The following is a 13773-nucleotide window of genomic DNA, read 5'->3' on the forward strand; positions in this document are numbered from 1 at the left end:
TCCCTACATCCTTACTCCTTTCCGCGGCCAAGTTACCTATTATCCTGTCTTGTTACTCCACACTCAAGCGAGCTTGCGCCGTGAACCTTCCGGGTTGAGCTCAGTTGGGAGGGCGGCATGACCCTGCATGTGTCCCAGTGTTCTCCAGAAGCTGCGTAAATGACTTTGCCGTGCTCCATCCATTCGGGAACACTCCTTCTCCTCGTTGCCCACAACTCCTCTCTGCCCTTCTTTCTCATCGACCATTTCTAGTCTACAGAGCAACCAGATCTCCCGCCCCTCCCCCCATACTTCCCCATCCTTGCCCGATCTTATAACCTAAAAGTCGATGACATCGGTGTTTGCGGCCTCGTCGTCCGACCCTCCAGCCATCGCATCGCACCAACACCCCTGAGCTTAGCTGCAGCTGCGTCATCCCCTTGTGGTCCCAAGACCCTACCAGGCGGTGTCTTGCCCTAAGAGGAATCCTGTCTCCCGCTTCTCGCCTATCTTACCTTGCCGTACCTGATTGTATCTCATTGCCCTTCCACCACTTGTTCATTCTCTGCTGCGATTCCGAGACTAGTCTCTCTTCCCAGCTGGCCGGGAGCTAAGGCAGATCCAACGGCTTCCCTTACGCCATGACTTTGGTCTAGACTACTATTACTACTTCCACCACAAATTTGGACATAACCCACATCCCTCGCTGTCAACACCAGCCTACCCTACCGCCCATTCTTCACATTGTCTCGGATACGAATAGTTTCTCGGCTTCTCCGAGATTCACATCCCCATCAGCGCCCGAGATTCGTATAACATAGGCCCTATTCCGAATAGCCCCTCCATTTGTTTAGACCTGGCATTAGGCAGCCAATCACGTACAACGCACATTCTGCCCACCATGGCGGCATCAAATATCCTCATCTACCTGCTCCGGCACGATCTGCGCATTGCGGACAACCCCGTACTGAACTACCTCGCAACCGCCTCCGATCACGGCTTCACCCACGTTCTCCCCGTCTACGTGTTTCCAGCCCACCAGATTGAGATTTCTGGCTTCCTTCATGACGGCAACAAGTCTCCCTATCCAGAGGCTCGCAGCGAGATTGGCAAGTTTTGGAGGTGTGGGCCTCACCGCGCCAAGTTTACTGCCCAATGCGTCTGGAACCTAAAGGAGTCCCTGGAGAATATTGGCAGCGGCCTGTCTCTCAGAGCAGGCATGTTTGGCGATGTTGTCGGCGATCTTCTCCAAGGGTTTGCCGACAAGCACCAGAAGGTCGGTGCTGTTTGGATGACGGCCGAAGAAGCTGTCGAGGAGAAGGACGATGAAAAGGCCGTGTCCACAGCTTGTGAAAAGCATGGAGCCAAGTTCAAGATTTGGATGGACGAGAAGTACTTCATCGACGAGTGAGTCCGAACTCCTGACCCTGAGGCTTATCTGTTTTATTCTAATACCCCTGGTCCTCATTAGTCGCGATCTTGAATTCAAAGACCCAAACGAGCTGGCCGACGTATTCACTGCATTCAGGAAAACTCAAGAGCCGCTTCGCGAGAAGCCCAGGCCCACACTGGCGCCCCCAAAGAAAGGCTCTTTGCCACCCTTTCCGGAACAAAACATCACCCCTTCCCAACCTTCGCCGTTCCAAGTACCTGCCGCCTACGACGAGCTGGAGTCGGCCTTGCTCAAGCCCCTGAGCTGCCCGTTTCCCAAGGAACCCAAGTTCCCCGACAAGGCGAAGTCGGTTCACCCGTTTGCCGGCGGCGAGGTCGTGGCCATTGACCGACTTGATCATCTTATAACGACGGGGGCCATGTCGAACTATAAAGATACCCGTAACGGCCTTCTTGGAGTCGATTTCAGCACCAAGCTCTCGGCTTATCTATCGTTCGGGTGCTTGACATCACGGCAAATCCATGAAGCCTTGGTCAAATTCGAAGATGGACAGGATGACAAGTACAAAGAGGCCGACGGCTACGGCAAGGGAGAGAACGAAGGTACCAAAGCAGTACGGTTCGAACTACTGTGGCGCGACTACATGAGGCTGTGCACAAGAAAATTCGGAGCAAAACTATTTCGCGTCAATGGATTCAAGGCGGACGAAACCACCAAATGGAAGACCGCAAACCCTGGACATGTAGTATCGAGCGACAACCTTGGCGTATCGGTTGACGAGGTCCAGCAGACATTGCAGAGGTTCCTCGAGGGTACGACTGGCATGGGCTTGATCGATGCTTCGCAGCGCGAGCTCTACCACACCGGCTACACCTCCAACAGGGCGCGTCAAAACACTGCATCGTTCTTGGCCAAGCACCTCGGCATCGACTGGCGGTATGGTGCAGAGTGGTACGAGTACATACTAGTCGACTACGATGTCAGTTCCAACTGGTCCAACTGGCAGTACGTTGCCGGCGTTGGCAACGATCCCCGCGGCGACAACAGAATTTTCAACCCCGTCAAGCAAGCCTTTGATTACGACAAGCAAGGGGAGTATGTGAAGGCATGGGTCGTTGAGACGCGAGACTTGAAGAAGCTTGAGAATGTATTCCAGCTGTGGACGACATCCCAGGAGGAGTTGGATCACCTGGGCCTGAGCGACAATGTCATGGTTACCAATCCTGTCAAGAAGATCGACTTCTCTGTGGACGGAAAGCCCAAGACAGGCAGACGGCAGTACAACAACCGCAGAAGAGGAAAGGGCAATTCTGGACAGAGCAATGGCTCCAACGCGGGGCCCCCTCGAGAGCCACCACCCGGGCCAGGAAAACATGCTGACGCCTTTGGTCCACCAGCTGGTCCTCATTCGGACCACGGCTCAGGCCACTCCTCATCGAGGTCTCCGCCAAACGCCCCCCAAGGCTACCGAGCCAACGGGGGCTTTCGCGGCGGATATCGTGGAGGACGGGGTGGTCGCGGAGGCGGTTACCGAGGAGGGCGTGGAGCCTTCGGCGGCCGGGGCGGGGGTTTCAACAACTCGTACTATGCTCCCAACGGGCAACCGCATGGCCAACCACAGCCACAATGGGCAACGGCATCTGCCGGACAGTCGATGTAGAAACTTGGACGATTCGGAATCCTGGCCAACTATGGTAACGGCGGCTTTCGCTAGCATCCTATTGAGCCGCCGTCGTCCTCGCGGGTCCATTCATGGCTTACACAATTACGAGCGGATACGATTGCCGGGCGTATTGACAATGAAGGATTATCGGCAACAACAGACTACTACGATATTCCTCCTCTCCCTTTCTACAATGATGACATTTTTACACCGCAGTTGCGATCGTGGCTCGGGGTCGTACGGCTTTTGGCACGTTCCGATGGCTTAGACAATGACGAATTGGCGATGAAATCTTATGACACCGCTCCGGCTTCCCCATCGGGTATGGATCTAACCAGCCACCAGCAGCAAAGACCTGTTTTGTTGCCTCAGAATGATGACAGTGGCCAAACTGGTATGCGCGAGTACACTCAAGGACCTCAGATAGGGTCCAAGCCATGTGACAGACTCGGTGATGATAAGATGCTTGCCCAAGGAGGGGACATGGCAGATTGCAGTTGTTGCTACGGATGCGATGTGAGGCGGCCTTTCAACCGTGCGTCTCATTTCTTGGAGACCACGCCTCGTCTTTCTTTGGATCATCAACCCGAGATACCTTCGCGCCTTAACCCGGAAGCCCGCCCCTTTGAACCGCGCAAGAAAGAAAATTCACTCGGGTTTATGGGGTTGAGCGTCTTCTAAGCAAGTTGTTGGCGCCCTGGGATGTGTCCAGTGATGACGAATTGTTGGCTAAAAAGTTACAAGATTAAAGTATTGCGGTATGGTGGATAAGTGGACGGAATGGTTGACCAGAGCAAGCGTTTCTGCTTCCACACATGTACAATAGCGCCTTTATCCCCTAGCGATTATATCGAAAACAACTATGTGCTGTTTTAATAGTTGGATGCTGAACCTTGATGCGCGGAGTGCGAGTGCGATTATTTGAGACTGTTTGAACAAGGTATCAAGTATTTTACCTCTTCCCCTGATTTTATCTATGACATGCCTAACCTAGCCGGCACCATGGGAAAATATTCAAATGCTAGCACCCACGTGCCATGAAAGGACCACCACCCTGCTGCTTCTGAACGATGGATATCACGGACTTGTTGTTGTGTATATCTCTTCCTCCTTCTATATAGACGCATTGGCCGCACCAGATAAACACGCCTCCCGTGGTGGGGGTTTTTCTTGAATAAAAAAAACCCCGAGAGTTCGTCATCTCAAAAAAAAACCCCTCCAACCCCATAAACGCCATACAAAATGCTACAACCCCTTTTCGGCCTCGGCCTCGGCCCCGGCCAGGCCCTAGAACCTCTTGCCCAGGGGCTGGACGTCGATGCCCTTGGGCACGACGAAGAGCCCCTTGGCCTCGCAGACGGTGGCGCCCTCGACGTCCTCCATGCGGCCGACGACCCACATCTTGCGGTCCGTCTTGTCCTCCTCGCCGGGCGACTGGCGCTGGAACTCGGGGAGGGCCTTGTGGACGCGGACGACGTAGAGCATGCCCGGGGTGACGGGGACCTTGAAGTCGACAGCCAGCTTGGCGGTGACGGCCGTGTTGGCGGGGAAGCTGAGGGCGGCGAGGCGGCCCATGGCCTCGTCCATGACGGTGCTCAGCATGCCGCCGTGCACGACCGAGGGCCAGCCCGAGGTGCCCTGGCCGAACATGACGGCGAGGACGAGCTCGCCCGTGTACCGGTGGCGGAAGACGATGTGGACGAGGCCCAGGCCGTTGGGGCTGTTGAGGGCGCCCGCGCAGAGGTGGCCGCCGCGGCGCGACGCGGAAAAGTCCTCGTAGGGCTCCCAGTTCTCCCAGTCCGACGGCAGGGGCGCCGTGCCGGCCGAGTTGACGGCGGGCAGCATGGACTGCAGCATCGGGTAGTCGTCGATGGCCTGGAAGGTCGCCTGGGCGCGGTACAGCGGGACCTCCTGCGGGTCGTTGATCTCGACGGGCCCGTGGAGGAAGGGCGTCGTGAAGCGGAGGGTCGAGATCTGGTCCGCCGTGAGCTTGTAGCCGAGGGCGAAGAAGGCGAGGGCCCAGAGCGCGCGGCGGACGAGGACCGAGCGCCGCGACCGGGGCTGCTGGGGGTTCGCGCCCGCCGGGTGGTGGTGGGGGAGGGCGCCCGGGGGCCCCAGGGGCGGCGGCGGCGACGTCGAGAGGAGGGCTGTGATCTGGGCGGGGGTCAGGTGGGAGAGGTTCTGGAGGGCGGCGTTCGCGGCGGCCTGCTGCTGCTGATGGGACTGGAGCGGGGAGGCCGGCGGGATGGGTATCGTGGGCGGTCGTTGCGCCTGGAGGCGGGACGAGGGCGTCGATGTGAAGGGCCGGATCGCCGAGGAGGGCCGCGGCGCGCGGTGGTGGGAGGAGAGCTCCCGCAGGAGGTGGCGGGCGGTCGTTCTGGATATCATTTTCGAACTGTTCTTCTCTTGTCCTTGTTCGGAAATTCTCGCGGCTGCCCGAGGGATGGGGATTGAGCTCTGCGCGGCGGCTCAATGGGCGGTGGGCGAGGCTGTTCCGGCGCAATGGCAAGCTGGCGGCAGCAAAAGTTGACGGCTTAATTTGTGAAGTCGTTCAGTTTTTAGTGGGGAACTGTCCGTTTCGGGCCCCAGGAGGCGGCTCAGTGAGCTAGGATGCATGCACGGACCATCTCTAGTCTGCGGGCTGGGCCGTGATGTCACCGCCTCGACGGTCTGATCGGTTGGGCCGATCTCAGTGGAGTGCACTAGCACGAACGAATTGACCACCGGTTCAGCACTCTACATCATCAAAGGTAATGGTTTGTGTCGTAAACGTTCTCGTCATGAGATTATCACACCCTATGGACTCTATGTTGTCTATCCGCAATGCTCTAGAAATGGCAGCGGGCTACCGGGGAAAAGAAAGGGGGAAAGAAATCCCAGCTAAAAGCTGGTCCGACTGAGCTAGGCCGCCATCAACGTTCTCCACGCAACCCAGACACGTCGCGACTTGGGCACCGTAGCCCTTCCGGTTCCGTCCGCCGCCGCGCCGCCGTTGCGCATCAGGACCCGGCCAATCTCCATGTAGGTCTCCACGGCGACGACCATGGGGCCGCGCGCCTCCGACGGAATCCACTTCATCGAGTCTCTGGCCTCGGCGTAGTGATCGAAGGCCTTGGATAGAATGCGACGTCGCACCCTGCCGACGCCCTCGCTGTTGGGGTTTTCGAGGACGTCCTTGGGGACGAGACCCTCCTCCTTGAGCCAGGATGTGGGGAGGTAGACGCGTGCGATCTTGGCGTCGACGGCGATGTCGCGGGCGATGTTGACGAACTGCAGCGCAAGACCCATCTGGCGTGCCGTATTGCGCAGGTACGCTTGCATGTAAGCAGGCAGGCTGTGCTGGCTGTGGCGGAAGACAAGCTCGAGGCAGGCTTGGCCGACGGTGCTGGCGACGCGGGCAGCGTACAGTTCGAGGTCCTCGGGCGTCGCGATGGGGAAACCGTCCTTGCCGAACGAGAGGTCCATCTCGAAGCCCTTGAGAAGCTCGGCGAGAGGCTCGTGTGGGATGAGCGACGACGGTAGTAGGTCCAAAGCTGAAAGAGCCGAGGCCGGGAAGTTTTCCGCCGCGTATTTGGATGCGAAGGGCGTCGAAGTGGCATCGGGGTCCTTGTACAGCAGGCTCAGATGGCGATCGAGCTTCTTGATCCAGGACGCGGCTTCCTCGGGGGTTTCGGCATCGTCGACAAGATCATCGGCGAGGCGGCAGTACGAATAACTGAAGTCTAGTCAGCAAGCGGCGCGCATAAAAGCTCAGCATCAAAGCTTACAGCAAAGTCAAGTCAATCCGCAAGCGTCCGGGAAAGGCCGAGCTGGCAAGGTAAAAGCTGCGACTCTTCCTAGACAGCCTAGTCACGGCCTGGCGGATACCCAGAATGCGATGCATATCGTACTTTGATGAGGGTAGAACGCGAGCGCGAAGCAGCGACATGGACAAAGCATCAGCCGGCTTGTCGAACTTGTCGGGAAAGGCGTCGCACACAGCGACTGCCTTGTCAAAGGCTGCCACACCAAAGACAATGAGCATGTTGGTGACCAGAAAGAAGGTGGCCTCTTCGATCTCAAGATCGCCAAAGAGCTGGATCTCAAGCTTGGTGCCGCTTTCAATGGCCCATGTGCCACGGCCCAACGCCATCTCGTCGACGATCCAAAGATACACCGTGGGCAGAAGAATGGGGAGGGCGGTGCAGGCCAGAGGTAGAGCCAGGAGAAACTGAGCAGTAATGGTCCAGGTGAAGAATGCAAAGGAGCATGCCCACACCAAGATCAGGCCCAGGTACGTGCCCTCGCCATCTCTACCAATGAGCCACGCGCCCAGTACGACACTGCCGAAAAGTGCAGCCTGGCCGACGACCTTTGCGCTCTTGATCCATTGCGGCAAGGTGGCGGGTGAATTGAGGTATTGAGCATGCAGTACAGGTTTGTTGAGGATGATGTAGAGCTGAGCGGTAATGTAGGTCTGGATGACGAAGAAGAACAGTTCCTCGATAGGGATATCGTAGAGGGTCGGTCCTAGGACGGCGTCAGGGGGATAGGTCCAGATGCCAGTCCTGATGAGGTAGGAGTCCCAAGGGATTGTGGCGGTGAAGGCGATTGTGACGATGAAGAGAGTTCTCACGACGTCCAAACGCGTGAACAGCGGATACGAGATAAAGGTGAGCAGCCCCGCCAAAGGGATGGTGAACTTGAGGTGCCTGGCAAATGTTGGTAAGTACGCCTGAAAAAGGATGGAGATGACTTACACCAGCGCGTAGTCGTAACCCATCTTGAGGGCCGGATTATGAGAGCCAAGGAATCGCGTTAATGAAAAGAAAATGCTCACAAAAAGCCGAGTCCGGCGATGGCACAGCGACCGTGAGAGTTGATAAAAGTGAGAGCTGCACCTCAGCGGTTTCGACCGCGCTCACCCTTCCGTAGTCCGTCCGACTCCGAAGCGTGCTAGAATGAAAGCTGCTGGCGCATAGCACAGTGCAAGATTCAAGGTGAGGTGTAATCAGGGACCGGCGGGCGTCGACGTAACCATGACGGGGAACTTAGCGTGAGTGATGTGAGGTGACCCGGTGTAAACGGCCCACGCGGCGTGGTGCCTGCCGTTTTTTGTTTTTTTGTGTCTTTATTTAACTGTCTCGGCTGGTAATTCAACGTTGTCGTACCTGAGAGCCCGCAAGGCAAGAGCCAATCGATCGGCCAGATCCCGGTGGTAGGGCAGTGAATTATCCCGAGTCCAGGTGAAAGAAATTGGACAAGTCGTTGTCTCGCGGAGGTCTGCTCCGCTGGTGTGGTGGTGCTGCAGCTGCTCCTCTCGGAGCTCGGACTTTTTGGAAATCAGACGAAGCGGCGCCTGCAACAGAGTTTCTTTCCGAATTCGGCAATGTGGCTGTCAGGATTGGGCGAAATCCTGGAAACCGGGTAGGGGTGGGATGAGATTGTTGGAGATTGGAGATTGAAGTGCAGCTTGTGCGAGGTGGCGGGCCCGCGTGGTTGGCTGGCTGGGGGCCTGCGTTGGAAAAGTCTATGACGACCACATGCACGTCGAACATGGGATTTTGCATAAACCCAGCCCAGATTCGGATTCTGACCGCATCAGGGATTGATGTGCGCCCGCCTGGGGATCTCGAGGGATGAAATAGCGCCCAGATTCTCTTCTTTTGGGGGTGTGGACATCCGCCATGTGTCAAACGTGGTGAGAAGGGGGAGTGAGACAAGGTGAAATATCGAGACCTTGAGTGCGGTTTCTAGATGTTGCCGAAGTATCTAGACGTGTTGCGGAGAACTCGGGCTGTGAGTAGTGAATCGCAAGATGAATCACCACCTCAATTGACGAGTCATCATACCGTTGTTAACATGTTGGACGAGAGAAGCTCCAAACGTATGGCCGGGGATTCCATCCTTCGAGTCTGAGGCAACGCCGAATAAACGATCGATCTGTGGATACGATGTCAATATCTAAAGGCAAGCGTGTGCTCTGGGCGTATGCACGCCAAGCTCTCCGCACACGTTTAACTTCACCCCCAGGCGCTGTCCCTTACTTTGGGCGCCCTGTTGCCCTCCACTAAGACTTCTGTCATCTTGGATGCTGCCGGTGTGTGTTTACCAGCCGCCGCATGCCATGTCCGACAGTCTTGTCCGAGTCGAAGTGTCATCACTCATCCGAACCCGCCGATGCAGGACCTCTTCGTCGTGCGACTCCACCCCTGCCGTCCCGCAGCAGCTGTGGCCCGGGTGACATGTGAAGGGGTGGACTGGCTGGCCGGCTCTCTTCTCATGCTTGCTGTAATGACGGAACGATTATCTAGTATGAAACCCAATCAGACCTTTCGTGCCTCTACGTCTGCTGTATACCTCCCGGCCGTGTCATTCTGACATTGGGGAGAGACTCATTGTGTATTCTGTCAAGTCTGTATAATCAATCCCACTCGGCGACAGCATCTTTCGTTTCACATCAGGATTCACCGCCCTGATACTCACCTCCCGCTTCATCCAATCCCCCAAAACAATGTCCCAGCTAGGCGAGAAGCCGAAGACGGCCATTGTCATCGGCGCCGGCGCCGGCGGCGTGGCCCTCGCCGCCCGCCTCGCAAAGGCCGGCCTCTCCGTCACCGTCCTCGAGAAGAACTCCTTCACGGGCGGGCGGTGCTCCCTCATGCACCACGACGGCCACCGCTTCGACCAGGGCCCCTCGCTCTTCCTCCTGCCCCAGCTCTTCCACGAGACCTTCCGGGACCTGGGCACGACGCTCGCCGGCGCGGGCGTCGACCTGCTGCGCTGCGAGACCAACTACAACATCTGGTTCCACGACGGCGAGCTCTTCCGGCACTCGTCCGACCTCGCCGCCATGAAGACCCAGATCGAGCGCTGGGAGGGCAAGGACGGCTTCGAGCGCTACCTGCGGTGGCTCCGGGAGGCCCACGCCCACTACGAGATCTCGGTCCGGGACGTGCTCCACCGCAACTTCGGCAGGCTCCTGGACCTCGCGCGGCCCGGCTTCGTGCGCCACGTCGTGAACCTGCACCCGCTCGAGAGCATCTGGAGCCGCGCGAGCAGGTACTTCTGGACCGAGCGGCTGCGGCGCGTCTTCACCTTCGCCGTCATGTACATGGGCATGTCGCCCTTTGACGCCCCGGCCACGTACTCGCTGCTCCAGTACACCGAGTTCGCCGAGGGCATCTGGTACCCGCGCGGCGGCTTCCACCAGGTCGTGGCGGCGCTGGTGCGCATCGGCGAGCGGATGGGCGTCGATTACCGCCTCGGCGCGCCCGTGTCCCGCGTCCTGACCGACGGGCGCAAGGCGACGGGCGTCGAGCTCGAGTCCGGGGAGTCCCTCCTGGCCGACGTCGTCGTCGTCAACGCCGACCTCGTCTACGCCTACGGCAACCTCCTCCCCAAGACGCCCGCCGTCGAGAGCTACACCCGCTCCCTCCGCAAGCGGGAGGCCAGCTGCAGCTCCATCTCCTTCTACTGGTGCATGGACCGCAAGATCCCGGAGCTGTCCGTCCACAACATCTTCCTCGCCGAGGAGTACCGCGAGTCCTTCGACGCCATCTTCAAGCGCCACTCGCTCCCCGACGAGCCGAGCTTCTACGTCAACGTCCCCAGCCGCATCGACCCCTCGGCGGCGCCCGAGGGCAAGGACACCGTCATCGTCCTCGTCCCCGTCGGCCACCTCGCCGAGTCGAGGGGCGAGTCCGGCCTGACCAGCGACCCGGCGCACTGGGCCGACATCGTGGCCCGCGCCCGCGCCTCCGTCCTCGAGATCGTCAGCGCCCGGACGGGCTGCGCGCCGCTGCAGGACCACATCGCCCACGAGATCGTCAACACGCCGCTGACATGGGAGGACAAGTTCAACCTCGACAAGGGCGCCATCCTCGGCCTCACGCACGGCATCACAAACGTCCTCGCCTTCCGCCCGCGCACGCGCGCCGAGGGCCTGGACAACGCCTACTTCGTCGGCGCCAGCACGCACCCGGGCACCGGCGTGCCCATCGTCCTGGCGGGCGCCAAGATCACGGCGGAGCAGATCCTCGAGGACCGCGGCATGGAGGTGCCGTGGCCCAGGGGGGTCGACGGCGCCCCGAAGCCCCAGGCCCGGTCCCCCGGGAACGGGGCGCTGGACCGCGTGCGGTACGGCTTCCACTTCGGCTCCGAGGAGGTTGCCGTCCTGTCGTTCGGGTTTCTCCTGGCCCTGATCTATTTCCTTTTCTGGCCGGCCGTCCAGCCGTGGCTCTGCTGAGGCGCCGGCGTCTAAATGTCAAAGGGTGGGGGGTTATTAGCATTTGTTCCGATCATGATAGACGTATTGTACCAAAAATCCTTCTTGTTTTTCCTCCATGCCGCCGAGCAGGTGACTTGTTCGTCTCCGAAGACCGTAACCGGGGATTGGCCCGGTTTCTCCTCCCAACACTTGCATCGGCGCAGCCTCCAATGATTTTGAAGCTTCGTGTCCCAGAGGTGTGACTTGGGCGGGCGTGTGATTAGATCCATCCGCGACTTGCCTTGCTCGAGAACTAGAATGCATTCTGAGCAGTCCGACGACCGGCGTACCCGTCTCTGAGAGAGAAACCGAATCTCGCCGGGTTGTTGTACGAGCAGGGTAAAACAAAAGGCGTTCTTCATCAAACCGGAAACAGCCGTCTCGATCTATTCATGCAGCCCAAACAGTTTTAAAGATTATACAGTAGCTCTACACAGTCGCACCGGAGGCCAGGTCACGCGCCCGCGCCCGACCCTCTACAACTTGGACTTGGGCTCCTTCTCCTCGGCGTCCTTGTCATCCTCCTCCTGCTTCAGACGAACGACGCCCTGTGCCAAGTCAGTCAGCAAAATCCATCTGTGAAAAGTAAAGGTCCCACCAGTAATCATCAAAGTTTAATGACAAGGGAAAGGGGATTGGGGGATGAAAGAAAGAAAAAAGATGGAAAAAGAATTTGAAAAAAAAAAAGCGGCTCACCTCCTGAACACAAGTCGCCAAGAGCGTCCCGTCGCCCGCGAAAATCTTCTGCAGCACGACGCCCCTCCCGTCGCCGCTCCACGGGCTCTCCATCTCGGTGAACAGCCACTCGTCGGCGCGCACCCGCCTCGGCTCGTGGAAGTAGATGGAGTGGTCGAGGCTGACCATCATGCCCAGGTGCGGGCGGCCCTTCCAGAACTCGACGCCGCGCTCCGTGTTGCCCTCGAACTCGTTGAGCCGCTCGACCTGCTCCCGGAGCTCGGGCGGCAGGTCGTCAAACTCCTCGGGCTTGAACGGGAACCGCCAGAGCTTGTGGATCCGCCCCACGGTCCCGATGAAGTAGCTGTCCGACATGTACGCCAGCGCGTTCAGGTGCGCCTGGTGCCCGCCGCTGACCGAGATCTGGCCCCTCGCCCGCACCCAGTTCCGGCTCCTCTTCTCGTCGGGCCGCGCGCCGTCGGGCCCCACGATCTGGATCCGGTGCGTCTGGAACGGCGAGTGCGTGCTCCACTCGGGCTCCCCCTTCCAGTCCGCGGGCGGCGGCCGCACGCCGTCCGGCAGCGGCGCCGCGTGCCGGACCTGCTTCTCCCCGCCGCTGCCGTCCTTGACGAACGACACCGTCGTCGTGAAGATGCACCGCCCGCGCTGGCGGGCCTGCACCGTGCGGGTGGCGAACGACCTCCCGTCCCGGACCCGTTCGACGTGGAACAGGATGGGGATCTCGGAGGACCCGGCGAGCAGGAAATAGCAGTGGCACGAGTGCACGAAGAAGTCGTTGGGGACCGTCTTCTGCGCCGACGCGAGGCACTGCGCGATGACGGCGCCGCCGAAGATGCCCCGCGCGCCGGGCGGGTGCCAGGGCTGGCGCGTGTTGGTGAAGATGTCCTGGGCCAGGGTGTCAGTCCGAGGGTTCGGAGCATCATGATTGCAATTCCGACTCCCGAAAAGGATCGAGATATGTCGGGCCCTTTCGGGAGGACCTGCTCAGCGGAGGTCGGAAGATTTGGGCTCACTCACCGGCCCCAGGACACCCAGCTCCGTCACCTCCAACACGTTCTCCATCGGGCTCTTGTTGGGGTCATCGGGCGGCGGCCGGATGATTGTCGATCTACCAGAAGCCATCTTGTCTAGATTTTCTCCTCCGTTACCGTGTTTTTCAAATGAGTTTTCGTCTACCGCCTTGAAAGAGTGAGCCTCGTGTTGAAGCTCAACAGACCTCTGTTCCCTCCTTTTTTTTTTTCCCTTTTTTTTTGGGTACTCTTCAGAAGTCACGTCTTGGCGTTTCGCAATATCAAACAGCCGTAGCCTCTGTGCGTCTCTCAATCCTACACGTGCCTCTATATCGATAGACGAGGATGCCAATGATGAAAAAGGGTGATGAGCGGGATATGATGGCAACGAGGATCTTGAGCGAGGTATGGTTGTAATGAATGTTCGCTTCTGGACCCAAGAGTCCGGTTGAGTCGCGCACCAGGTCCCCTAAATGCGTCCATTGGTCGAGGCTAGAAATGCCGAGGTCCAGGGTGGGGGACGTCAATGTCATCGCCGACGGCTGCGGCCAGGGGATACACAGGTACGTATCGTTCCCCCTTCCCCACCCTTCCTCTCACCGAGGTGCACCGGGATTCGGTGAGTAGCTCCATCAAACAGGCGGTGCACGCACCTTTCCACCACCGAGTCCCGACGGCATCACAAGCTTCTTGGCGGGTCCGGGTCCAGCTGTTGTTCAGTAATTCAGTAACAGACGGGCTTGAGGATTCTCATGCTTCTTTACTTCTACCCCTTGCCCCTCAA

At 58.8% G+C, this 13773-nt stretch overlaps 5 protein-coding genes across 5 annotated transcripts; 2 read left to right on the top strand and 3 right to left on the bottom strand.

The window, feature by feature from the left end:
• Positions 1-880: 880 nt before the first annotated feature.
• Positions 881-3032, top strand: EsH8_III_001137 (DASH-cryptochrome; the record flags this gene model as incomplete). The annotated part of the gene is made up of 2 exons (XM_083262862.1): positions 881-1386; positions 1451-3032. 2 exons carry the CDS (start codon positions 881-883, stop codon positions 3030-3032), a joined length of 2088 nt encoding a protein of 695 aa, XP_083123349.1.
• A 1290-nt stretch (positions 3033-4322) lies between these two features.
• On the bottom strand, positions 4323-5423 carry EsH8_III_001138 (PaaI family thioesterase; the record flags this gene model as incomplete). The annotated part of the gene is made up of 1 exon (XM_083262863.1): positions 4323-5423. The coding sequence occupies one exon, from the start codon at positions 5421-5423 to the stop codon at positions 4323-4325; it is 1101 nt and encodes a 366-aa protein (XP_083123350.1).
• A 513-nt stretch (positions 5424-5936) lies between these two features.
• EsH8_III_001139 (Squalene/phytoene synthase-domain-containing protein) lies at positions 5937-7797 on the bottom strand (the record flags this gene model as incomplete). Its single annotated transcript, XM_083262864.1, has 3 exons — positions 5937-6750; positions 6803-7726; positions 7775-7797. 3 exons carry the CDS (start codon positions 7795-7797, stop codon positions 5937-5939), a joined length of 1761 nt encoding a protein of 586 aa, XP_083123351.1.
• A 1731-nt stretch (positions 7798-9528) lies between these two features.
• Positions 9529-11262, top strand: EsH8_III_001140 (phytoene desaturase family protein; the record flags this gene model as incomplete). Its single annotated transcript, XM_083262865.1, has 1 exon — positions 9529-11262. The coding sequence occupies one exon, from the start codon at positions 9529-9531 to the stop codon at positions 11260-11262; it is 1734 nt and encodes a 577-aa protein (XP_083123352.1).
• A 497-nt stretch (positions 11263-11759) lies between these two features.
• On the bottom strand, positions 11760-13101 carry EsH8_III_001141 (thioesterase-like superfamily-domain-containing protein; the record flags this gene model as incomplete). Its single annotated transcript, XM_083262866.1, has 3 exons — positions 11760-11831; positions 11980-12864; positions 12997-13101. 3 exons carry the CDS (start codon positions 13099-13101, stop codon positions 11760-11762), a joined length of 1062 nt encoding a protein of 353 aa, XP_083123353.1.
• Positions 13102-13773: the final 672 nt, after the last annotated feature.

Source organism: Colletotrichum jinshuiense, chromosome 3 (assembly GCF_051148585.1).
Source record: "Colletotrichum jinshuiense chromosome 3, complete sequence".
Taxonomy (NCBI): Eukaryota; Fungi; Ascomycota; class Sordariomycetes; order Glomerellales; family Glomerellaceae; genus Colletotrichum; species Colletotrichum jinshuiense.